We start from the raw sequence: 26997 nt of genomic DNA, 5'->3' as shown, positions 1-26997 counted from the left end.
TGCACCATCCAAGAATCTAAACACGTAGCTGGGCACATAAAACAAGAAATTTCCTAGTTGTATAAACATGATGGAAGAACCACCACCTCAGAACAAGATCTTGCATGGAAAAAGTATATTGCACCTTTCATAACATCAAAAAGCACTCTACAGCCAATAAAGAACATTTGAAGTTCAGAAACTCTTGTAATGAAGGGAAAGGCAGCAACCAATTTGCACACACCCAGGAACTACAAACAGCAATAAGATAAATGACCAAATAATGTGTTTTAGTGTTGTTGATTGAGGGATCAATATGGGCAGGGCATTAGGAGAACGCCTTTATCTTTCTTGGAATAATGCCACAGGATCTTTTACATCCACCCGAGAGGGTAGATACGGCTTCGGTTGAATGTCCTATCTGAAAAATGGCACAACCTCTAATGCAACATTTATTCAGTATTGCACATTTCAGCCTAAATAATGCTCTCAAGTCTCTGGAGTGATGTTTAAGCCCACAACCTTCTGACTGAAGAGGATATCACGGAGCCAAGGTTAACACAACTCTGGTCAAGAAAAGGAAATGATTTAAATGACTCAACATTGTCTGAGGTTTTGAAACCGTTAACCATTGCCAGCCCCCACAAGGGGTTGAAACCCAATGTGCTGTGATCTCCCCAAATTCCAGTTTCTCCGTGTCTCCCTCCTAGGGCAGTTGAAGCTCCCCTTCCCCTTACAACACCTGTGATCACTCCCTCTATCCTCATTGCATGGTACAAGCTTCTGCTTACACATTAAAGCCCAATCTCCTCAATAGCCAGGGACCAACCTCACTAGTCAGTTAATTGCTTCCTACAACAAGCATTCCCATCTGGCAGCCGACCAAGGTTTTTAAGTAAACTGCTATTTTTGGCATAGTATAAAACTTCTATGAGATTAGCTCAACAGCATTGATTATCTCTTTGGATTCTAAATAGCATCTGGAAAGGTCAGGGTCACTTGGTTCAGGTTGCCGTGTTGAAATTCCCAAGTTAGGAGGATGGCATCTTGTGCACCTACTTATCTATGCAAGTGTTTAGAAAGGGTTAGGAAATGACCCTCAGCATGATGTCAACTAAAAACCTGACCTTGAGCAGGGTGATGAACAGGGGAGGTGGTAACCATCCTGACATTTTGGGTCTTGTATCCACTGGTCAGAATTTCCCAGAAAAAAGAGGTATATTAACAAAGTTCTCAGGGTTAGGGGGGAGTGTTGGTGAGGGGGGCAGTGCTCATCAGTCAGCCACCTTCTTCAGCTGGAAGATGAAGACCAAGGGAAGTGTTTCCTAACACTTCGAACAGACAGCAGAGTCCTCTGGGATCAGATCAGTAAACGCTCCAAGTGTCACGGGTTGCATACCTGTTCTGCCTAATTAATTGATTAATGCAGCATTTCTAAACTGTTGCTTCTTTAAAACTACTTACAAATAGTTGACTGCCTATCTTGGGTATCTGTAGCTCCAAATGCAAAACTCTTTCACAACATTCAATGTGGCCAGCTGCCACGGTTGGCAGGTGGGGAGTGGAAAACAGTGTTAAAAAACATCCTAATGAGTTCTTGATGTTCAATTTCAACAGATTCCTCTGCCTTCCTAATACTTCCAGGTTTCCCAGCTGCTAACATGTACAATGCTCTCTCCCAGCTTCCCCATAAATATTGAGGCCAAAATGACTCTTGGATGACATGTTTGAGTGTTGACGGCAGAAAAGAAAAAACTGAACTGCAACACTGAAGCATTACAGTGAAGCATTACAGGTTTTTGCTGGCAGTTATTCAGTAATAAACTGATCACTGATGCTCAGTTCAGGTCCCAGCAGGGTCACTCAGCTTCTGACCTCATTACAGCCTTGGTTCAAACATGGACAAAAAAAAAGAGCTGAACTCCAGAGGCGAGGTGAGAGTGACTGCCTTTGGCAACAAGGCAGCGTTTGGCTTTTCTTCCCTCAATTAGAAATCCCAGTCATTTTTTTTTAAATCCTCAGGCTCAAAGCTGTCCAACAGGAGGAGCACAATAAGCTTCTCCCTCCAAAGCAACTCGCATGAATTTTGTCATTTGACTCCAAGTATCAATCTACAGTGATACACTCAAAAGTCAGAGCTCTCATTCATCACAATACTCTATTACAAGAGCAATTAGTTGTTGATGCACAAGCACTCATTTTCAACACCACATTGCTTTTAAACAACTTCCACAGCATAACTTCACTCAAAATATTACAGAAATGAATACCCACAGAGATGATGCAATTTTACAACCCAATACAAGGAACTTACCCTAAGCTGCAGAGTGTGGCGGAGAATGGTTTCCTCTAATGCATGAATCCACTGCTCTCTCTCATCAGCATCCCGGGCTGTGAAAACATGCAAAAAAAAAGAGTGAAATTTTGTTAAAACTTTAATTGAACCAATGGAGACAATAGGATTATAGTTGTATTAATTATTTTATCTTCAATTCAGTCCATTTGTAATTCGAGTCTGCTACAGGTTTGTCCTTGGCAGCAGTTCATTTTTCCCTGGAAAATCTAATCCAGGTTGATGAAATTTCCCCAACAGATCTTACATCCAAATGCATCCCAAATCATTTAGCAATGACCTTGCATGAGCCAAGTGAAGGATTGCCACTTTCAGACCTACTGTGCTTCAAACTCCATATCCCATGTGTCATCCAAGCATCTTCATTGAACCATAGAACAGTGCAGAAGGAATCCATTTGGCCCATCGAGTCCACACCAACTCTCTGAAAGAGCATCTTACCCAGGCCCATTTGAAATGAGAGACAGAATAAACTACTTAAAAATGAAAGGCCACCTTCCAAGGAGGAAGTGATATTGTAAACAAGACACCTTCGTGGGAATGTGAAGAGAGGGCCATTTCCTATCATTCAAAGATTCATCAATACTCATCGTTGTCTCAGATGCATTAAAATGCAAAGTACTGGATATTGAAACAATGGCTGCTGCAAACAGACCCACCCAAAAGCCCTTGGAAATACATAATGGGCAAAAGGAGAACAGGGCAGTCAACAGCTACTGCACTGCAGAGAGACTGCAAGTGACACGGAGTTATCGAGGAAGTTTTCAGCAGGGAAAAAAAGGCCAAAAAGCTACACTCTCGCCGTCTCTCTCTTTCGGAACAAAAGTGCGAGAAGTCAGCTATCAGAAACCTACCAGCAAATTGAGATCTCATTAGTAATTGCAGCATCTTCTACATCCGACTGCATCCAAGAAACCAGCTATCCTAAATTGTCTACAATGTTTAAAATCTACACCTCAAGGAAAATCAAAGAGCATTTAACCATATATTCTTTTAACTTTTTTATTGGGCTGCAGCTTCCCTTATTTCTGGTATGTGCGTGTGAGTCATCATATTTTAAATTTTTCCCCTCAGGTTATTAAATTTGCCCTTTCTTTAACTCAAGAAAACCTTGTTTGATTGGCTCCTTATTGCCCACTTCATAAATAGTTAAGTTATAGAATCCCTACAGTGCAGAAGGAGGCCATTTGGCCCATTGAGTCTGCACCAATTCGCCAACAGAACATCTTACCCAGGCCTATCTCTTTCCCTGTAACTCCACACATTTATCCTGCTAATCCCCCTAATCTACACATCCATTGGGGGGGGGGGGGGGGGGGCGCACGCGCACACACATCATCTTTGGACTGTGGGAGGAAACTCATGCAGACACGGGGAGAACGTGCAAACTTCACACAGTCACCATACATTTGGATTCAGAAAAGCTATCCTCGTGAAAGAAACTTAGGCCTTTGTTGTGACCAACCAAGGAGGTTGAATAGAAGGGAGCCACTTCATCCTTCCCTCCTGGTCATAACACCCTAAACCCATTTCTTTATTATCTTTAGAGTGATTTCCTGTAAACATCTCCTTGCTTGTTAGGTTTAACTCCCATAAAGCCCAACACCATGTCCAAAATTTCAATGTCTATCTCCTATTTCACACCAAACCCTCCCATCACCACCATCATTGTTGACTTAGTGTAGTGAATTTAAAATCTCCATCGACATAATCCTTTCAGAGCCTCAGCTTGCCCAACTTCTACAAACCTCCCAGGGCCTTTTGTCCACTTCTGCATCCCCCAACTCTGACCAGTGCATCTGCCATCACTTAGTTCCACTACTGGCAACAAAGCCTCCAACCATCTCATCACTACTCAATGGAACTCAATCCACCTCCCCTAAACGTTTCTTGAACCAAGGTTTGATCATTTGTTCTAACTATGCCAATAAAAGCTTGGCATCTGCTCCATTGATCCTGTATCTTGAGCAACATAGAAGAGGTCTAAAAAAAATGAAGGTGGATTACTGGAAACAATTTCAGTGACATGGTTTAAAATACATACACTGCATTAACTAGGCACTTTAGAGAACAAGTCTAAAAAAACCATCCAATATTTACAATTTATATTTGCACACTGCCTGCTCTTCAAATTCCCAGCAAGAAGTCGCACAACACCAGGTTAAAGTCCAACAGGTTTATTTGACAGCACTAGCTTTCGGATCCTCAAGCGCCTTCTTCAGGTGAGTGAGGACTTGTGATCACAAACAGGGTATATAAAGACACAAACTCAATTTACAAGATAATGGTTGGAATGCGAGTCTTTACAGGTAATCAAGTCTTAAAGGAATAGACAATGTGAGCGGAGAGAGGGTTAAACACAGGTTAAAGAGATGTGTATTGTCTCCAGACAGGACAGTTAGTGAGATTTTGCAAGCCCAAGCAAGTCGTGGGGGTTACAGATAGTGTGACATGAACCCAAGATCCCGGTTGAGGCCGTCCTCATGCGGGTAGAACTTGGCTATCAGTTTCTGCTCAGCGATTTTGCGTTGTCGTGTGACAACTACGCTGCAGGAAAGGATGTCCCGAGGCATGGTACATTGGGGAGACCATGCAGATGCTACGACAATGAATGAATGAACACAGCTCAACAATCACCAGGCAGGGAGTGTTTACTTCCAGTTGGGGAACACTTCAGCAGTCACGGGCATTCAGCCTCTGATCTTCGGGTAAGTGTTCTCCCAAGGCGGCTTTCATGACAACGCAGAATCGCTGAGCAGAAACTGATAGCCAAGTTCCGCATACATGAGGATGGCCTCAACCGGGATCTTGGGTTCATGTCACACTATCCGTAACCCCCACGACTTGCCTAGGCTTGCAAAATCTCACTAACTGTCCTGTCTGGAGACAATACACATCTTTCTTTAACCTGTGTTTAACGCTCTCTCCACTCACATTGTCTGTACCTTTAAGACTTGATTACCTGCAAAGACTCGCATTCCAACCATCATCTTGTAAATTGAGTTTGTGTCTTTATATGCCCCGTTTGTGAACACAAGTCCTCATTCACCTGAAGAAGGAGCTTGAGGCTCCGAAAGCTAGTGCTGCCAAATAAACCAGTTGGACTTTAACCTGGTGTTGAGAGACTTCTTACTGTGCTTATTCCAGTCCAACGCCGGCATCTCCACTTCAAATTCCCAACAGTGGCATCCAATAATCTCTAGTATACAAGCACGTATTCTTCAAATTCTCTCCAATATACTCTCTAAAGCAGAGTTTAAGAACATCTGCACCAATTAAAGATCTCACACTCAGGATGTCCTAAAGTGCCAATTAAATATTACTGACTTGTTCCTTGTTGTAATGTAGAAGAACACAGAAACTTATTCATTTGAGCACAACAAAATCGCAAAACAGCAAAAGATAATTTGATATTGTTTGAGGGTTACATATTGGCCTCTGCACCAGCAGAAGTCCACTGTTAGATCGATAGGGCCTTGGTTTAAACACAATTTGGATTCACCCAAAGATAAAAACATAATTTTAATTCTGTAAATTTTTTTGAGGAGGTAACTAAGTGTGTTGATGAAGGTAGGGCAGTTGATGTCATATACATGGATTTTAGTATGGCGTTTGATAAGGTCCCCCATGGTCGGCTTATGATGAAAGTAAGGAGGTGTGGGATAGAGGGAAAGTTGGCCGATTGGATAGGTAACTGGCTATCGGATCGAAGACAGAGGGTGGTGGTGGATGGAAAATTTTCGGATTGGAGGCAGGTTGCTAGCGGAGTGCCACAGGGATCAGTGCTTGGTCCTCTGTTCTTTGTGATTTTTATTAATGACTTAGAGGAGGGGGCTGAAGGGTGGATCAGTAAATTTGCCGATGACACCAAGATTGGTGGAGTAGTGGATGAGGTGGAGGGTTGTTGTGGGCTGCAAAGAGATATAGATAGGATGCAAAGCTGGGCTGAAAAATGGCAGATGGAGTTTAACCCTGATAAATGTGAGGTGATTCATTTTGGTAGGACTAATTTAAATGTGGATTACAGGATCAAAGGTAGGGTTCTGAAGACTGTGGAGGAACAGAGAGATCTTGGGGTCCATATCCACAGATCTCTAAAGTGGATAGAGCTGTGAAGAAGGCCTGTAGTGTGTTAGCTTTTATTAACAGGGGGTTGGAATTTAAGAGCCGTTGGGTTATGCTGCAACTGTACAGGACCTTGGCGAGACCACATTTGGAATATTGTGTGCAGTTCCGGTCACCTCACTATAAGAAGGATGTGGAAGCGCTGGAAAGAGTGCAGAGGAGATTTACCAGGATGCTGCCTGGTTTGGAGGGTAGGTCTTATGAGGAAAGGTTGAGGGAGCTAGGGCTGTTCTCTCTGGAGCGGAGGAGGCTGAGGGGAGACTTAATAGAGGTTTATAAAATGATGAAGGGGATAGATAGAGTAAACGTTCAAAGACTATTTCCTCGGGTGGATGGAGCTATTACAAAGGGGCATAACTATAGGGTTCATGGTGGGAGATATAGGAAGGATATCAGAGGTAGGTTCTTTACGCAGAGAGTGGTTGGGGTGTGGAATGGACTGCCTGCAGTGATAGTGGAGTCAGACACTTTAGGAACATTTAAGCGGTTATTGGATAGGCACATGGAGCACACCAGGATGATAGGGAGTGGGATAGCTTGATCTTGGTTTCAGATAAAGCTCGGCACAACATCGTGGGCCGAAGGGCCTGTTCTGTGCTGTACTGTTCTATGTTCTAAGCCGAGCCACTTTTAATATCAAATAGCTGAAGAAGTTTATAACAAATGCAAACTGGCAGCTATTAGTGAAACCCCAGTTTGAATTTTGGTTTATCTGACACCAAACGTGGATTCAAACTATGGCAAATTCACTATAATTCGGGCTGTTATAACCAACTACTTTTAAAAAATACTTTTTGGCAAAAGTATTTTAGGTGTTCAAAAATAAAATATACGGTGGTTACTGCATGCTGGCTCAATTTATACATGGACAAAATTATTTTCACCTATTCAGCTATAGATCAAGTACTGAATAAAATTACAGCGATTACATCAATTATTAGTTCTTCAATGCAGACATTTATTTTGCAACATTACATTTCCCAATACATCATTGACACAGCATTTCAAATGTTTACGAAAATACTGCAATGTATTGCAGAACAGAATCTCAAAATGCCAACACAAATAACAAAATGCAAGAAATAATTTTTTAAAATCCTAACTACTAATGGGCGGCACAGTGGTTAGCACTGCTGCCTCACAGCCCACCAGGGACCCAGGTTCAATTCCAGCCTTGGGTGACTGTGTGGAGTTTGCTCCAAAGAGGTGGATTGGCCATGCTATATTGTCCCAGAGTGTCAGGGGGATTAACAGGGTAAATAAGTGGGGTTACAGGGATAGGGTTTGGGTGGGATTGTTGTCAGTGCAGGCTTGATGGGTCGAATGGCCTTCTTCTGCACTGTAGGGGTTCTATGATTCTATTCTAACACAATTTAGCATGGTCAAATCAACCTAACACACACATTTTGGAATGTGGGAGAAAACCAGAGCACCTGGAGGAAACCCACACAGACACGGGGAAGAACGTGCAAACTCCACACAAGACAATCACCTGAGGCCGAAATTGAACACAGGTCCCTGGCACTTTGAGGCAGCAGTGCCACCATGCCGCCCAACTAAGATAACTTCTACAGTTATTAAGCTGTAACCATAGTAACAGTCAACTATTCAGGCTTGCTTCACAAGCAAAATACTGTTTGCGCTGAAAATCTAAAGAAAAGTCACTGACCTGAAAAATTAACGCAGTTGCTCTTACCCCATATGCTGCCTGAAGTGCTGAGTATTTCTAGCATTTTCTCTTTAATATAACTCCAGCTTGTTTTCCAGTTATGCATTTTTCTTTTAAGTGTGAGTCATGGCTCAGTTGATAACACATTCACTTCTGAGCTAGAAGATTGTGTTTTCAAGTCCCACTCCAAAGGCGTGAGAAATTAATCAAGGCTGGCACTACAGCCAAGTACTAAAGTGCATTGTCAAAAGTGTCATCATTCAGATGAGACATTAAAACGGAGGCCCAGTCTGGAGCATCTCAGTGGTGACCAATATTTATTCCTCAACCAATATCGGCAAAAAGATCATCTGGTCATTATCACATTGTCGTTCACAGGAGCTTGACATGTGCAAATTGCCTGCTGCATTTCCTACATTTAAAACAGTGATTACAAGTACACCCTAAAGTTGTGAAAGATGCAATGTAAAAGCTAACTTTTGTTTTGAATGTTGAGATCTTTTTGTGATTTATTTTCCCCCCTCACAGCAAGGAATCAAAGCAGAATCCATTCAATATTACCTTATAACACGTTAAGGGTAGTTAAAGGTGGTTTACCTGGGGTGGTAATGGTGATGGCCCTCTCACCCTTAGGTCAATCGAGGTCCTTTATGAGGCCATTTAAGGGCCTCTGCCTACTACCACTGATAACTTACCAACAGCAGGCGGGCATTTTGCTACATGGCAAGGCAGGTATATGTTGGCAGCCTTCATGTGAGCTTGCAGACAGAGGCCTTCCTGAAGCCAATGCTGAAAGCCATCTGCCCTTGCCCTCATTGTCAACCCACCCCTCACTGGGCCTGCCTGACAAGCTCTATAAACTCACCTGGATTCCAGGGCCTCCTCCATGCTGGCTGACCAGCTGCAGTTCCAGCAGTGCTACTGCGGACCCGGCAACGCTACTGTGAGAAGAGCTGCCATTCCTCTGAATCAGCAGCTCTTAAGAGTGGGATATCCTTCCTGAAGGAGCTGAAGCTCCAGCTACATGCAGTTAATTGCCCAAAGACCTTAAAGTCCAGACAGGGCTTACATGACTGGCCAAGACAGGGCTCTCCCCACAACACTCCAGCCAGTGGACAGGACTATCACAACCCTGTAAAATTCCAGCTGCAGAGTCTGAAGCAGGAAATGGAAGTTAAAATCATGTACAAAAAATAAAATAAAGCAAAGGAAATAAAGACTGAATTAAGAAAGGTCAAAGTCACATAGGAAGATGATCAAAAATAGGTTTCATTTGAACTTTTAAATTTAACTTCTCCAACAATAACTAAGTTCTTCAGGAATAGATCTCCACATTTCCAAAACTTAATTTTCAGGGCCAAATAGATTATCTGTCAGCAATTAAGATTTATTACTCCGTTACACTTGAACACACAAGTCCCAGCTTTCTCTGGTGTATTTTGTGGGCATCTTGTTGGGTAAGTTATTGCAGCTTCATGCCTTTCGTGTGTTTGAATGCAATGTGCCTCAGTGAAATACTTGTGTAGAGAATCTTGCGGAGCAAATTGGATAGCAATTTCCAGATTTCCATTTTTGCCTGCATGTGCAAGTGCCAGAGGTTACTGTCCAATTTATTCCTCAATAGTGAACACTGATAGCGTTACTATTATTATTGCTGCAAATTACAGACCAATATATAATAGAGGCAATTTTCAACCTACAAAAGCCAATTTTATGTTCCAGTGGCCAGTTGAAAATTATTCAATATTTAGTGCTCATGGTTTGGCTTGTCTCTTCTGCTCATATTTCCATGTTGATGCTTTCATTAACTTAAAAACTAAGTAAGTAACTCAAAAGCTTGAAATACTCTCCTGCATTTCACCATTTGAAATACGCTTTTGTTTGTTTCTACACAAAAAGACAAGGTTCACTCCCCAGTCAGTCTGCCAACAGGTCACATGTGGATCTTGTGATTAAGAATGTAGATAATCAATCATTTGAATGTTTTAACTTAGTTAGTGGTTGCAAAATACACAAGGAAAACAGGCAAAAAAAAACTCAGAGGCCCCACTGAATACATTGTACTAAACGATTCCAATGGCTTGGATCTTCTCCTTCTGGCAGATTATTCCAAACATCTGCCACTGAATAAAGAAGCTCCTATTCTTATTGTTTAAATTCATTTTGAATCGATTTAAATCAATGCCTTCTGCTCTTTCTTTACACATCTATGTGCCATTTAAGAATGGAAATCCTGTGCAGAGGTTCAAAATAAACCATAAGTAAAGGAACCATGATCGCATTTTATGCACAACATATTATTCAGATGTTCTTTTAAGGCCATAGCAACACTGCTATTAAGTAAAGCCTCAAATCAATTAAAATGTAATTGGCTAGAAAGGGAAAACCTAACATAAATGTAATTGCTCTTCAAACTGCAAGAACCTAAAGTGAATTGTCTGGATCTCACCATTAAGTCTAATTGTTAAGGTTATTTTGAAGCGAGACATCCTTGCTCCTGTGATAGGTCATTTTCTGTTGGTGAAGGGCTTTCTCTTTATATTCAAACCATTGGTTGTCTTCCCTTCTCATTTTTTTGGAAAACTTGCATATCAGCCAATCATGTGCAATACTTTAGCCTAGGACAAATTTGATCTGATTCCACTCCTGTCATGGAATGTTTTATACAAAAAGCTCTGTGTAAATGCAAGTTGTGCTATCAAATGCTGTAACTTATAGTAATTGAATAAATACACTCTTTTTGTTATATGGTATTCTGAACACAAATGGAAATTTTTTTAATACACCAAGATGAAATGGAAATGAATTACATATATAGGAGCAATTAGTAACTGTACCAAAATAACAGGCCAAAAATTTACTTCATCATAAATAATTTTTAGGCTTATTTTTCAAATTGTACCACCTGTCTCTTGTTGAGTAAAACAGCATTATATAGCCAAGAGGAGTATAGAAAGTAGAGGGATGAAATCGAAAAGGAAATTAGGGAAGCAAAATCAATGAAAACCTGAAGATGATTTATCAATGAATTATGATAAGAATAAGAGGATAACTGAAGAAAGAGTAGCACCCATACACAGCCAAAAAGGTAAGCTTCTTGGAAATGGAGAATGTGGGTATTTTTCTAATGAAGGTTTTGCATCTGTCTTCACAAGAGGGAGACAATGTAGATATTGCAGTTGAGGAGACGTGTGAAATATTGGATGTGATAAATAAAGGGAAAGGAAGAATTAAGAATTTGTCAATGGATAAATTACCAGGGTTGGATGAAACATACCCCAGCCTGATAAGAGAAGCTAGGGAGGAAATAGTGGAGGGTCTGACCATAATCTTCCAACACTGGATACAGGTGCGGTGCCGAGGAATGGAAGTTTCCCAACATTGTACCTTTGTACAAAAGGAGCAAGTGATAGACTGAATAATTACAGGCCAGTTCATCAGAGGAACAGGAAAATCTCACTAAGGCACAGATTAATTAAGGACAGTCAGCATGGATTAATTAAGGGAAATTGTGTTTGACTAATTTAATTGAATATTTTGAGGAAGTAACAAGCAGGAATGAGGAGATTAGTGCAGCTGATATGGTCTCCATGGATTTTAGCAAGGCAAGATCCCACATGGCTATTTCCAGTGGTGTTCTGCAGAACTCACTACTAGGAGAGATGAGAAATTATTTTCATACAGTGGGTTGTGGGGGTCTGGAACTCACTGTCTGGAAGGTAGTAGGGGCAGAAACCTTGAACTTATTTAAAAAGGTGTCTAGATATGCATCTGAAGTGCAAAAGCCTGCAAAGCTGTGGACCAAATGCTGGAAAGTGGGATTAGGCTGGGTGACTCATTTTTCAGCTGGCACACGTATTAGTCTACCAGAGCAGAAACCCCAAAGAATGTTATGAAACCCAATTAGACCCCAACAGTTTTTCTATTTTGGCATTAGTTTTGGGGAGAACATGCAGACTCCACAGTGACCCAAGCCGGCAATCGAACCCGGCTCCCTGGTGCAGTGAGGCAACAGTGCTAACCACTATGCCACCATGCTGCCCTTGTTAACAGTCCTAGAGCCTTTGAACATTTCTAAAGAGAGACAGACACCTGTTTCTTTCAGGATAAGGCAGAAAACTGGCTGTTTAAGAATCTTTTTTAAAAACGGTGTTTTCCTTGCAAGCTCTGCCGCTGTCAATCAACTTAATCAAATTCCCACTCTGAAACCCCAGGGGAGAAACCAAATTAAACAAAAAATTCATTAACATTGAATAAAACAAACACGCCATTATCCAAAACCAATTATTCTTCTGCATTCTCAGCATGGAACTGCCTGGTTTGCAGACAAATTGGTATCATATAAACAGAGCTGAATTTTAAACATACCCCTTACAAGGAAAATTATAAAAATACATTTCTTAAAGGCACAGTAACATCACACAGCCATGGTGGGCCAACTGGCCTCTTTGTGCAATAAACTAAAATTCAATTCCAGATATTTATGTATAAAAGTGAAGATGAGCATTTGGAAAACGAAAAATGTTCAGATTGGCTAAAACAACTGATCCAATAGATTAGGATCATCTGTAAATTCTATTATTTTAGAATAAATCTGTTTAATGTAACATTTGTCATTAAATTTGTCCATTTTAATAAAGATCCTCTACCTGCTATTGAACTTTTTCTACCACTTGTAATTTTAATGCAACATCTTAAAGACTAAGTTGGGAACACCAAAAAAAAATAATACTGTTACCCGAGAAAAACCAACTTTTATTACAACAGATATTCCACTGGATTATGTTTCTTTTAAATAAAGGCACATTCTGGTTAAGTTATCCCTTTCCACGTAGCAGCATCCCCTTATGATTCAAACTGATGTAATATCATTCTCATCAGATACAGATCGGACAAAAAAGACACCTTTTGAAAAACCAAAATGAGAAGTTCAACAGGATGCTATTGTTAGAATCAATAGACCTCAAAAATAAAACAAACAAAATCAGGTTTTTTTTCAAATTTATTCTTGGGATGTGGGCGCTGCAGTCCGTGAGGTGTAGGTAGATTCACAGTACTGCTAGGAAGGAGTTCCAGGATTTTGACCCACCGACAGTGAAGGAACAGTGATATATTTCCAAGTCAGGATAGTGTGTGGCTTGGAGGGGAACCTCCAGGTGGTGGTGTTCCCATGTGTCTGCTGCCCTTGTCCTTCAAGATGGGTAGTGTTTGGAAGGTGCTGTCTAAGAAGTATTGATGAGTTCCCACAGTGCATCTTGTAGATAGTACACATTGCTGCCACTGTGCATGGTGGTGAAGTGTGTGAATGCTTGTGGAAGGTGTGCAAATCAAGCAATTTGCTTTGTCCTGGATGGTGTCAAGTTTCTTAAATGTTGTTGGAGCTGCACTGATCCAGGCAAAGGGAGAGTATTCCATCACACTCTGGACTTGTGCCTTGTAGATTGTGGACAGGTTTTGGGGGAGTTAAGTGGTGTGTTACGCACCATAGGATTACTATTCTCTGACCTGCTCGTGTACACAGTAAGAGTTTTAACAACACCAGGTTAAAGTCCAACAGGTTTATTTGGTAGCAAATACCATTAGCTTTCGGAGCGCTGCTCCTTCATCAGATGGAGTGGAAATGTGCTCTCAAACAGGGCACAGAGACACAAAATCAAGTTGCAGAATACTGATTAGAATGCGAATCCCTACAACCAGCCAGATCTTAAAGATACAGACAATGTGGGTGGAGGGAGCATTAAGCACAGGTTAAAGAGATGTGTATTGTCTCCAGACAGGACAGCCCGCAAGTCCAGGAGGCAAGCTGTGGGGGTTACTGATAATGAGACATAAATCCAACATCCCAGTTTAGGCCGTCCTCATGCGTGCGGAACTTGGCTATCTGCTCGTGTAGCCATGGTATTATCTAGCTAGTCCAGTTCGGTTTCTGATCAATGGTAACCCCCCCAGGATGTTCATAGTAGGGCTTCCAGTGATGGCAATGCCATTGAATGTCAAGGGACGATGATTAGATTCGTGGGTCAATGTCTGGACTTATGTGGTGTGAATGTTATTTGCCACTTGTCAGCTCAAGCTTGGGTATTGTCTAGGCATTGAATATGGATTGTTTCAGTATCTTAGGAGCCACAACATCAGCGAACATTCCCACTTTTGACCTTATGGTGGAAGGAAGGTAATAGATGAAGCAGCTGAAGATGCTTGGGCCTAGGACACCACCCTGAGCAACTCCTGCAGTGGGTCTCCTGGAACTGAGAAGACTGACTTTTAACAACCATCTTCCTTTGTGCTAGGTATGATTCAACCAGCAGAGTTTTCCCCCAATTCCCATCGACTCTAGTTTTCTGATGACTCCTTGATGCCACACTCAATCAAAGCTGCCCCGAAGTTCAGCTTTCCTATCTATATTTGGACCAATGTTGTGATGAGATCAGGAACTGATCGCCTTAGTGGAACCCAAAATGAATGTCTGTGAACAGATTATTGCTGAGTAAGTGCAACTTTATGGCACTGTTGATGACGCCTCCCATCACTTTACTGATGATCGAGAGTAGGCTGGTGGGTCAGTAATTGGCTAGGTTGGATTTGTCTGCTTTGTGTGTATAGGACATACCTGAGCAATTTTCCAAATTGCTGGTTAGATGCCAGTGTTGTAGCTGTATTGGAAAAGCTTGGCTTTGGTATTATCACTTGCTCCTTTTGTACAAAGGAGCACAAGTCTTTGGTATTATTGACGGAATATTATCAGGACCCATAGCCTTTGCAGTATTCAGTGTTTTCAGCTGTTTCTTGTTATAACGTGGAGTGAATCGAATTGGCTGAAGACTGGCAACTGTGATGCTGGGGATCTCAGGAGGTGCCCAAATGAATCACCTACTTTGCACTTCTGCCTGAAGATTGTTGCAAATGCTTCAGCCTTATCTTTGCACTGTAATGCTGGGCTCCTCATCATTGAGGATAGGGATATTTGTGGAACCTCCTCCTTCAGTGAGTTGTTTAATTGTCCACTTCCATTAACAACTGGGTTCTGATCAGCTGGTTGTTGAATTGTTCAGTTCTATCCCCTGAGGCAAGTGGCATTGATGTATTTAAAGGAAAGCTAGATAACTACATGAGGGAGAAAGAATTAGAAGGATATGCTGGTAGCTTTAGATAAAGTGGGTTGGAAGGAAATTGAATGGACACTGGTATAGACCAGTCAGGTCAAATGACCTATCTCTATGGTGCAATATCTATGCAATTCTATGTGAGGTCTCAAGAACTGCACCAGCAATTATTACCATTTGTACAGCAAAACTACATTTCCAATCTCAAATAGAAAGTTAAGTGCAGAGTGCAATTCCACCCAGCATCAGCCAAACAAATAGCAAAGATACCTGCGTAATTGGCTACTTACATTCACATGCAATGCAAAGAGACAGAAACAGCCAAATTGCCTTTTCCCTTCATCACCAAATTCGCACGTTGGGGTTTAACTTCCTCTACAGGCTTCTTGTATGTCCATAGTTTATTTAAATGAAATAATGTCAAAACAGCAGAGACAGAAATTTAATGTAAATATGAGTTTCAATCTATGAAAAGTCCAATACAAATTATGTTACATTAAAGGATCGAACATCAATTTATGTACACACCCAAAAAAAAATTAAGATTCCTGTTTTACCGATATATTATAATTCGTCACAAGAAAAATTATTTCAGGGACCATCTAACGCTGTCACGTGACTCATCAAATTACCCTTCCCAAAATAATCATTCCAAATATTGATTTCCATTATTTCACTATTTTTAATTTGATTTCCTCTATCCCATTTAAAAACTTATCTTGCCTCACCGGATGTCCCAAGTGCTATATTGTGTTCTCTTGTGCATCTCTCTCGTAACAAACCACACTGATTTCAAATGAGAAGGCATCCCAAGACCCAGAAGGGTAACTTGGAACACCAGTTCATAGTGACGTATGTGTGTTATTTTTGGTATTATGTGAGGAACGATGTTCAATCCAGTAAGGAAACAGTCCAGTCATTGTATGAAGAATTAATTAAGAATATTTATTAAAAGAAAAAAAAATACACTTCAAGAATGGCTATAATACTTACGCCATTTAAGGATACTGATTGCTATACACATCATTTTACATCAGCCTATCCCTTTGTCCCCAAAACTACCTAAGTTTTCCTGATCTCTGAAGCACCCCTTTTCCCAAACAACATCCAGTATTAAGTAACTCTGAGTTACAAGGAGAAAATAATTACAACAAAGTGACCACATCTGGCAAACAGTCTTCTGTTTCAGCAAAGGTGGAAAATGGCTCTTTCTCGCAGCAGACTACAGCTGCAGTTCTGATGTTAGCTGTGACTTTCTCTCTTTTTAGTGTTTTACACTTATACAATTTATATATCCTCCTGTGGAGTCAGCTTTAGGCAGGGTATGGGTTCTCTGGTCACATATTTAAAATACTTATTTTATTCATTCATGGGACATGGGAGTCGTTGGCTGGCCAGCATTCACTGCCCATCCCTAGTTGCCCTTGAACTGAGTGGCTTGCTAGGCCATTTCAGAGGGCAGTTGAGAATCTACCATAATGCTGTAGCTCTGGAGTCACATGTAGGCCAGACCAGGTAAGGGCAGCAGATTTCCTTCCCTAACGGACATTAGTGAAGCAAATGGGTTATTCCGACTATTGACAATGGTTTCATGGTCATTAGTAGATTCTTAATTCCGCTCTTTAATTGTACTTGTCCATTCAGGCCAAAGGGAATCCTATACTGAATGATATCACCACCTAGGAAAAAAGGCACTGACAAATTGTCAATCGGTAGATTATCCTGACTTATCCAGCACTCTGCACATTTTACGTTATGTACCCCAGTGATCTTACAGGTAGAAAATTTGCCTTACAATGGGCATTTTCCGCTAACAATTGGATGTTAATCACATATTTTAGAAGCTCCAGCTAGTCTGGCCCATTTAAAAGAGGAATGCCAGACAGCATAAAGTAGGGGTTTCCAAATGGCTTCCAGGAGGTCTGCAGAGCTGGTGGCCACCAAGTAACCTGCAGATGTCAGTCTGAAAGAAGCAACAGACCAATTTCAAAAATAACCACAGCAATGAAATAGGCCAATCAGAGCAAGGCCTCTTGGAGCACTGGATGCTGATAGGGTGATATGAGCATCAGTGATCTGAAAAAGCTTTTTCCAATTGGCCCATTTGATTCATTCCATCTCGCTGTTGCTAAGCAGAAAAGCCTGCGTCTAACAGCGAGCATGGATGGAGAGGCAGGAGCAGGCGGCCAGAAGAGGTGACAAGGAGCAGTGGTGTGTCTTTGGGAAAGGAGGGAGGGGGAATTCAGATCTCAGAAAGGAATGTATGAGAGGGAGAGAAAAAGGGAGCGAGTGTTTGAGAAAGAGAGATGTGGGGGATGGGGGGCACGAGTGTGTGCACAAGAGAGAGAGAGAGCGAGCACGCGTGCGAGATGCATGTGAGCCAGATCTGTTCGCTCTCATTAAAAATGACAAGTAAGATTTCTTTTTAATTAGGGAACTTCTTAATTATTACCAGATTACCCACTCCGAAAGTGAGTTTTACTTCCAGGAGCTAATGTTAAGGGAGGTTGCTTGGCCATGGGTTAATATGAGGGATGTAACAGCAAAAAAAAAGGGCGTCGACATAATAAGAATATTAGGGGTTCCCCGATGCTCTTGGGAGGTCACTCGGGGTTCTGTGGCTCGAAATGTTTGGAAAACCCTGCCATAGGATTAACAATATTGTTAATTTACTGCTCCCTCCTGTTGTAAGTGGGCCAAATTAGGCTAATGAAAACACATTATAAAAAACAGTAGCACAATACTGATATGGAGTCTTAGACTAAAGAATGTACTAATAAGAGACTGTCAGTGTAAAAGGCAGTTTGATTAAACAAGTATTGCTCACTTAAACATGTATTATTTCTTAGAGTGTATTTTGTAAAACTTCAGCCAACAAGGTACAGCAAGGTCTGATGGGATGAGGCACTCAAAAGGGAGCCACATTTTTGCAGAACTGTGGACTGTTGAATGTGGACATTTTTATCAGTAGATGTTGGGAACAAAATGGCTTCCAATGCCAGCTCAATGAATAGAGCTACACATAGTCATGCTGATAACACAGGTGCAGCCAGGCACGAGCAATTTCTCAGGGTCTGGCTTAGTGACATGAATATGAATCTGTGGGAATATTAACTTTAACCTTTGCTGTGTTGCTGGGCAACCAAGGGAGGTAGCATCTGAAATTAAGGACAAATAAGATCCCATGAGGTCAAGATGTAAATTGTTATTGGCTGGAGTTGGGTGACAGGAATGGTTATTGACTGAACTGTATTAATGTTTACTGGATTATTCCCACCGGAACGGTGGGAATTAAGATTCTGAGAAATGTATAATTGGCCTTACCGAAGCATTGTATGTTTAGAATGGTATTGGGTTGGTCAGCACCTCCTAGTAGAGTGCTGAACCATCTAATATAATTCTTCCATTCAATCGATTGGTCAATAAAGACACGTCTTCAAATCAGGACATTGAGTTCGTGAGTCTTTGTATTTAGCTTAGGTTTTGGCTATACACAGCTTCAAAAGAAAACTCCCTTCAACATCCCCCAATCGAAGGTGTAGGTAAAAGACTGTATAACCCTCAACTATGTAGAAATTGCATTACACTTAATTGAATGTTAATTAAATTAATTGATGTTTTGCAACAACTTACACACCCATTTTAACATCAAAAATTGGCACTGGAAACTTGCAACCTCTACCTACAATGAGCATATAGGAGCAGAAATAGGCCATTTGACCTTTCAAGCCTGCTTCACAATTTATGTCATCACCATCAGCCACTATCGTGGCCGATTTTCTACCTTAAACACCATCTTCTCACTCTCCCCATATCCCTTGATGACATTGGTATCTAGGAATCTATTGGAAACCTCTGCTTTGAACATATTGAATGACTGAACCTCCGCAGCTCTGAGGCAGAGAATTCCAACGATTCACTATCCTCTGACTGAAGAAATTCCTCCTCACCTTGGTCCTAACTGGCCTACCTCTTATTCTGAGACCCCTCCATTAGGGGAAACATCCTTCCTGCATCCACGCTGTCGAGCCCTGTAAGAATTTTGCTCGCTTCATAGAACAGTACAGCACAGAACAGGCCCTTCGGCCCACGATGTTGTGCCGAGCTTTGTCTGAAACCCAGATCAAGCTATTTCCTCCCTATCATCCCGAAGTCCTCCATGTGCCTATCCAATAGCTTCTTAAAATGTTCCTAAAGTTTCTGACTCCACTATCCCTGCAGGCAGTCCATTCCACACCCCAACTACTCTCTGCGTAAAGAACCTACCTCGGACATCCTTCCTATATCTCCCACCATGAACCCTATAGTTATGCCCCCTAGTTACCACTCCATTCACCAGAGGAAATAGTCTTTGAACGTTCACTCTATCTATCCCCCTCATCATCTTATAAACCTCTATCAAGCCTCCTCTCAACCTCCTCCGCTCCAAAAAGAGAAAAGCCCAAGTTCCCTCAACCTTTCCTCATAACACCTACCCTCCAAACCAGGCAGCATCCTGGTAAATCTCCTCTGCACTCTTTCCAGTGTCTCCACATCCTTCTTATAGTGAGGTGACCGGGACTGCACGCAATATTCCAAATGTGGTCTCACCAAGGTCCTATACAGTTGCAGCATAACCCCACGGCTCTTAAACTCCAACCCCCTGTTAATAAAAGCTAACACACTATAGGCCTTCTTCACAGCCCTATCCACTCAAGTGGCAACCTTCAGAGATCTGTGGATATGAACCCCAAGATCTCGCTGTTCCTCCACAGTCTTCAGAACCCTACCTTTGACCCTGTAATCCACATTTGTCCTACCAAAATGAATCACCTCGCATTTATCAGGGTTAAACTCCATCTGCCATTTTTCAGCCCAGCTCTGCATCCTATCTATATCTCTTTACAGCCTACAACAGCCCTCCACCTCATCCACTACTCCTCCAATTTTGGTGTCATCAGCAAATTTACTGATCCACCCTTCAGCCCCCTCCTCCAATTCATTTATAAAAATTACAAACAGCAGAGGACCAAGCACTGATCCCTGCGGCACTCCGCTGGTAACCGGTTTCCAGTCTGAAAATTTTCCATCCACCACCACCCTCTGTCTTCGATCAGATAGCCAGTTACCTATCCAATCGGCCAAACTTCCCTCTATCCCACACATCCTTACTTTCATCATAAGCTGACCATGGGGGACTTTATCGAACGCCTTACTAAAATCCATGTATATGACATCAACTGCCCTACCTTCATCAACACACTTAGTTACCTCCTCAAAAAATTCTATCAAATTTGTGAGGCAAGACTTGCCCTTCACGAATCCGTGCTGACTATCCCGGATTAATCCGCATCTTTCTAAATGGTCGTAAATCCCATCCCTAAGGACCTTTTCCATCAACTTACCAACCACCGAAGTAAGACTAACCGGCCTATAATTACCAGGGTCATTTCTATTCCCTTTCTTAAACAGAGGAACAACATTCGCCACTCTCCAGTCCTCTGGCACTATCCCCGTGGACAGTGAGAACCCAAAGATCAAAGCCAAAGGCTCTGCAATCTCATCCCTTGCCTCCCAAAGAATCCTAGGGTATATCTCATCAGGCCCAGGGGACTTATCAACCTTCAGTTTATTCAAAAGTGCTAGTACATCTTCCCTCCGAACATCTACTTCCTCCAGCCTATCAGCCTGTGACACCCTCTCTTCCTCAAAAACATGGCCCCTCTCCTTGGTGAACACCGAAGAAAAGTATTCATGCATCACCTCTCCTATCTCTTCTGACTCCATGCACAAATTCCCACTGCTGTCCTTGACCGGCCCTAACCTCACCCTGGTCATTCTTTTATTCCTCACATAAGAGTAAAAAGCCTTGGGGTTTTCCTTGATCCGACCCGCCAAGGACTTCTCATGCCCCCCTCCCAGCTCTCCTAAGCCCCTTTTTCAGTTCATTTCCTGCTAACTGAACCTTGTTTTCTCAACCTTACATATGCTTCCTTCTTCCTCTTGACAAGACATTCAACCTCTTTTGTGAACCATGGTTCCCTCACTCAGCCAGTTCCTCCCTGCCTGACAGGGACATACCGATCAAGGACATGCAGAATTTGTTCCTTGAAAAAGTTCCACTTATCATTAGCGCCTTTCCCTGACAATTTCTGTTCCCATCCTAAGCTTCCTAATTCCTGCCTAATCGCATCATAATTATCTCTCCCTCAATTGTAAACTATGCCCTGCCATATGGCCTTATCCCTCTCCATTGCAATAATGAAAGACACCGAATTGTGGTCACTAACTCCAAGGTGCTCTCCCACAACCAAATCCAACACTTGGCCCGGTTCATTTCCTATTACCAAATCCAATGTAGCCCCACCTCGTCGGCTTATCCACATATTGTGTCAGGAAACCCTCCTGCACACACTGCACAAAAACTGCCCCATCCGAACTATTCGACCTATAAAGGTTCCAATCAATATTCGGAAAGTTAAAGTCCCCCATGACAACTACCCTGTGACCTCCACACCTATCCATAATCTGCTTAGCAATTTCTTCCTCCACATCTCTGTTACTATTTGGGGGCCTATAGTAAACTCCTAACAACGTGACCGCTCCTTTCCTATTCCTAACCTCAGCCCATATTACCTCTGTAGGCAAATCCCCTTCAAAATGCCTTTCTGCAGCCGTTAAACTCTCCTTGATTAACAATGCCACTCCTCCACCTCTTTTACCACCTACCCTACACTTACTGAAACATCTATACCCCGGAACTTCCAACAACCATTCCTGTCCTTGTTCTACCCATGTCTCCGTAATGGCCACAACATCGTAGTCCCAAGTGCCAATCCACACCCCAAGTTCACCTACCTTATTTCGGGTGTTCCTTGCATTGAAGTATGAGATCGCCTCTCATTCTTCTAAACCCTAGAGATTACATGCCCAGTCTCTTCAAGCTTACCTCATGGGACAATCTGCCATCCCAGGGATTCGTCTGGTCAACCTTTGTTACACTCCCTCTACGGGAAATATCTCCTTCCTTGTGCAAGGAGACCAAAATTGCACACAACACTCCAAGTGTGCTCTTGCCAAGGTTGTATACAACTGCAGCAAAATTTCTTTACTCCTATACTCAAATCCTCTTGTAACAAAGGCCAATATACCACTTGCCTTCCTAATTGCACCTGCATATTAGCTTTCAGCTACAAGTACACCCATGTTCTTTTGGACATCAATACTTACCAATCTCTTTCCATTTCAGAAATACATGCATTTCTGTTTTTCCCTACCAAAGTGGATAACTTCACATTATATTCCTTCTGCCATTTTCCACTCAGTCTGGCCAAATCTCCTTCATGACTCTCATTCCCACCAGGTTGGGTGTCACTAACAAACTTGGAAACATTACAGCTGGTTCCCACATCCAAATTATTGACACAGATTGGGCCATATTCAAATCATTAATATAGAATGAGCCCCAGCTATTCACATGCACTGATCCTTGTGGTACCCAACTAGTCACAGCCTGAAAAATGGCCTGTTTATCCCTACTTCTGTTTTCTGTCCATTGACCAATTCCCAATCCATGCCAGCATAATTATCCCAATACCATGAGTTCCAACTTTGCATACTAACCTACTGTGTGGGACCACCTTGTCAAAAGTCTTCTGAAAATCCAAATACACCACATCAACTGGTTCTCCCTTATCTATCCTGCCAGCAACATTCTCAGAAAAAAGCCTAATAGGTTTATCAAACATGATTTTCCTTTCATAAATCACGTTGACTGCCCAATTATCACATCCTTTAGAATAGATTCTAGTATTTTTCCTACTATCTTAAATAGTAGGATTACATTTGCTACCTTCCAATATACAGGCACCACTCCAGAACCTATAGAAGTTGTAAAGATGACCACCAATGCATCCACTATACACTTTGACTGTTTTCAGCTGTCATCCTACTGTCAACGTACACAATTCTGTCCTCAAGACTGCCAATTGCACTTTATGGCTCTGGCAAGCTAAGGTACTGCAGAGTCACTTCTGCCTGAAGTGCTTCCAGGATGGAAGTGTAATTGACATCTTTACAGTTAATGTGTCACAAATTGTTTGAGTGACACACCATAAAGATGGTCCCATTTATCTGTAGGAACCACTGAGCTGAAAATTCTGGGCTTCATAATGGAATCAAAAAACTAAGAAACATCCATCACCAAAAAGTGAAGATGTGTCCATACGGTTCCAATAGATCATTTACTGAAGCAATTACATTTTTTTTGTCTATTCATTAAAAGGTTGGTGGATGCTCCAAAAACAGTTTGCAGATAATTTCAATCATTTCAGGAAATTAAAAAAGCTCGAGATCAGCAGGAAGTCAAATGTGATAATAATGCAACTGAAATTAAGGTTTGAAAATCTTATCATTATCCTTTATGTCAGTGAAGCATGGACATTCAAGGTCGGATATAAGCAAAATCTTGTTTTTAAAGTCATGGAAGATAAATATAAATGATAGATTCACTCTCTTCATAAAAACAGCAAAAGAGACAGAGGAGAGACTCAAGATTGGAGATAACACAGAGGGGGAAATGATGCCACCTTACGTGAATTCAATCATGATTTCCTCATAATGCTGGTTGACAATGTCAAATATTTCAACATGGTTTAATGTAGTTATAAGACAGTATGAAATACTGTATCAAATGATTGAGAATTAGTAACAATATTGGTGGGATCTTTAGGAATGCATTTCTTCACAAAAATGTTGCACACTATTTTGATTTGTATGCACATTCAGGAGATACAGTAAGAAGTTTAACAACACCAGGTTAAAGTCCAACAGGTTTATTTGGTAGCAAAAGCCACACAAGCTTTCGAGGCTCTGAGCCCCTTCTTCAGGTGAGACTCACCTGAAGAAGGGGCTCAGAGCCTTGAAAGCTTGTGTGGCTTTTGCTACCAAATAAACCTGTTGGACTTTAACCTGGTGTTGTTAAACTTCTTACTGTGTTTACCCCAGTCCAACGCCGGCATCTCCACATCATTCAGGAGATCCCATGTCTTATCTAAAATTAGGACAATAAGCCAAATGTTGAAATAGAGTACAGTAAATTAGAGTTGAACCAAATACAGAAAAGAAATAAAAATTGGACTGATAGGAAAATAAAGATGGAAACCAAAAATAAAAATAAAAGTGTTTCCTTTCATCTCTAAAAGGAATTTAATACGTGCAGAAATGAGACTGAAGAGTTTAAACTGGGCCCTTCTTATCAACTAAACAGGCAGCTTTGATTGTTGTTGGACCTGCACTTATCCAGGCAAGTAGGAAGTATTCCATCACAGTCCTGACTCGTGTCTTGTGGATGTTGGACAGCTTTTAGGGGTCAAGAGGAGAATTACTCACCACAACATTCCCAGGTCTTGTAACGTATATATGTGACTAGTGCAGATAAGTTTCGGGTCAATGGTGACCCTAGGGTGTAGGTGCTGAGAATTGAAAATTGGTAATGCAGTTGAACATCAATGGGAGATCATTAAACTCTCTCTTATTGGAGATGCTCGAGGCCTGGCACTTGTGGTGCAAATGTTACTTGCCACTTATCAGTCCAAGCCTGATTGTTGTCCAGGTCTAACTTCATGCAGGCATGGATTACTTAATTGTCTGAGGAAATGTAAACCATGTTGTTGAAAAACATACTTACACTCTTAAATACAACACCTAACTTATTCTGACAAATTTAATCAGAAAATCATATGCAAGTCAATAAAGTTCTTAAAAATAACAGGGAGGTTAAGGGTGAAAAGCCATCTATGCTAACCAAATGCCAAGCGGTATAAACCAACCAGCGGATTCAAGAGATTCACAACGTGTAGGGTGTCACTCATCCCCAGAACTTGTTGGTCAATAATACATGCATTAACATGCCAATATTTTTATGCAAGATTTGGCCCAATATCCCCTTTTCCCTATTTACTTCAACAAAATAAAATCTATAAATCATAAACAGACAGACACTTGAAAAGATAGTGAACTATCCTATAAATGTTGAAAGAGTTCCACAAGACACTTTCGTTAAGCTCAGAGTTGTTATCTAGGTTTACCCTCACAAATTAGGTCTTCCAATTTTACTGTAATACTGGACAGCTCGATCTGAAACTGGAAGCATCAAAAATTGACAGTACATGTTGGGATGGTTTGGTTTCTCATTTCTGACTGTTATCCAGTCATTACTGAAAGCTTGGAGTTCCGTGGGTATCAGATGAGGCAGGATTGTGAAACTACTCTGTAGAACAGCACCACAGCAAGGATTTACCATCTGCCACAGAAGGGAGAAAACCAGCAGAGAAATCCAGTTACAACAATTTCTCTTATTTCAGACTCCATCTTCCCAATTTTGTCCTTTCTCTTGTTCCTCTCTCAAAATGTGCAAACCCAGATGGTGAATGATTACAGACAATTCAGTTGTGGGAGATATCAGTCAAATGTGACCTTGCCTTCATCCAAAGAGATCATTAGTTAGCAAACAGATGCAACAACCGTACAGATTTTCTCCTTTAGCAAGGGGATCCAAGGCCAATTATAACATTGCAACCATTATCAGCTACGTTCTGTTACGAAAACATGCAACTAAGCTGAGACCTTTCTTGTTAATGTGGTTCACCATATGGAGCACTTATTGACTATCATCTAAATTATGTTTCCATTTCCAAGTTCAAGGAAAACTCATTTCAAAAGCAAAATATTGGAAATCTGAAATAAGAACAAAAATGGTAGGGTGGGATGGATAATAAATTTATAAAAAATATTTTTTCCCCAGCCTTCTTTTATACAATTCCCAACATCAAGTTGCAGAACATTAGTGGCCAACCTTCTGCTTTCAGTTCCAGATGTTGGATGTGGTCAGGGATTCTGAAAAAACTAAAATTTAAAAGAGCTGACTTCAAATGAACAAAATACCACCAACTCTTACGTTAAAATACTGCAGTATTATTCAGGCTGTACATGAGTCATCGGAAGCACAGAAGAGGGTTGTACCAAAGCAAATCACAAACTGGGAAAGTAATATTGGTTACTACTAATAGAAAATATCAAAATGAGAAGTTTCCAAGATGAGATGGCTCTTTTTTCTTCTACAATTATATTTTCGAGATGATCTTTTCTAGAAATGAAAATGCCAAAGGAGGGTGCACTCATTTTTCAACAGTGCTATAACACCTATACTGTGTTGCCATTCAACATGGAGTCTGTCAAGCCTACAGTCCAAAAACAGACCATTCATGCTGTCCTTGGTGTTCCACATGAGTCTTCTCTCACCTCTTAGAGGAGGACAGGTGGGAAAGGTTATGTGGAGCATAAACACTGGCAGAGACCAGAATACTCGTCTAATCCTTTCTCTATCTATACGTCGGGTTGATAAAGAACTACTTCTGTCCGTTGAAGAATCTTGGACGAAGAGGCATAGTCTAAGAATTAGAGCCTGATCTTTCAGACCTGAAAATTAATAATACACCTTGGCATGGAAAGGGTGGTAGAAGTTTGGAACTCTCTTCTGCAAACAGCAATTAAAATTAGACTGAGATTCACAGATATTTGTTAACAAAGGTATTAAAAGATACAATGCAAAAGGTGGGTATACGGATGGATCAGCTATGAATTCTCGGAATAGAAGAACAGATGGGAAGAGTCAAATGATCCACCCCTGTTTCCCAATGTGTCAATGCCATTTGCCTCAACTACTCCTTTGGCAGCACATTCCATGTTCTTACTACTCTCAGGATAAAGTTTCTTCAGTATTCCTTGCT

At 41.3% G+C, this 26997-nt stretch overlaps 1 protein-coding gene across 2 annotated transcripts in view; it reads right to left on the bottom strand.

Annotated features, from left to right (window-relative positions):
- osbpl9 (oxysterol binding protein-like 9) overlaps window positions 1-26997 on the bottom strand; it is a 212380-nt gene that overhangs the window by 123717 nt on the left and 61666 nt on the right. For both annotated transcript variants that reach the window (XM_078218560.1, XM_078218561.1), the window contains exon 4: window positions 2294-2370. In XM_078218560.1, coding sequence (XP_078074686.1) covers window positions 2294-2370 — 77 coding nt within the window. The remainder of the gene's footprint in view (window positions 1-2293; window positions 2371-26997) is intronic.

Source organism: Mustelus asterias, chromosome 8, assembly GCF_964213995.1.
Source record: "Mustelus asterias chromosome 8, sMusAst1.hap1.1, whole genome shotgun sequence".
NCBI classification, from domain to species: Eukaryota; Metazoa; Chordata; class Chondrichthyes; order Carcharhiniformes; family Triakidae; genus Mustelus; species Mustelus asterias.
Note: the sequence above shows the minus strand (reverse complement) of the source record. Positions and strands in the feature narration are given on the sequence as shown.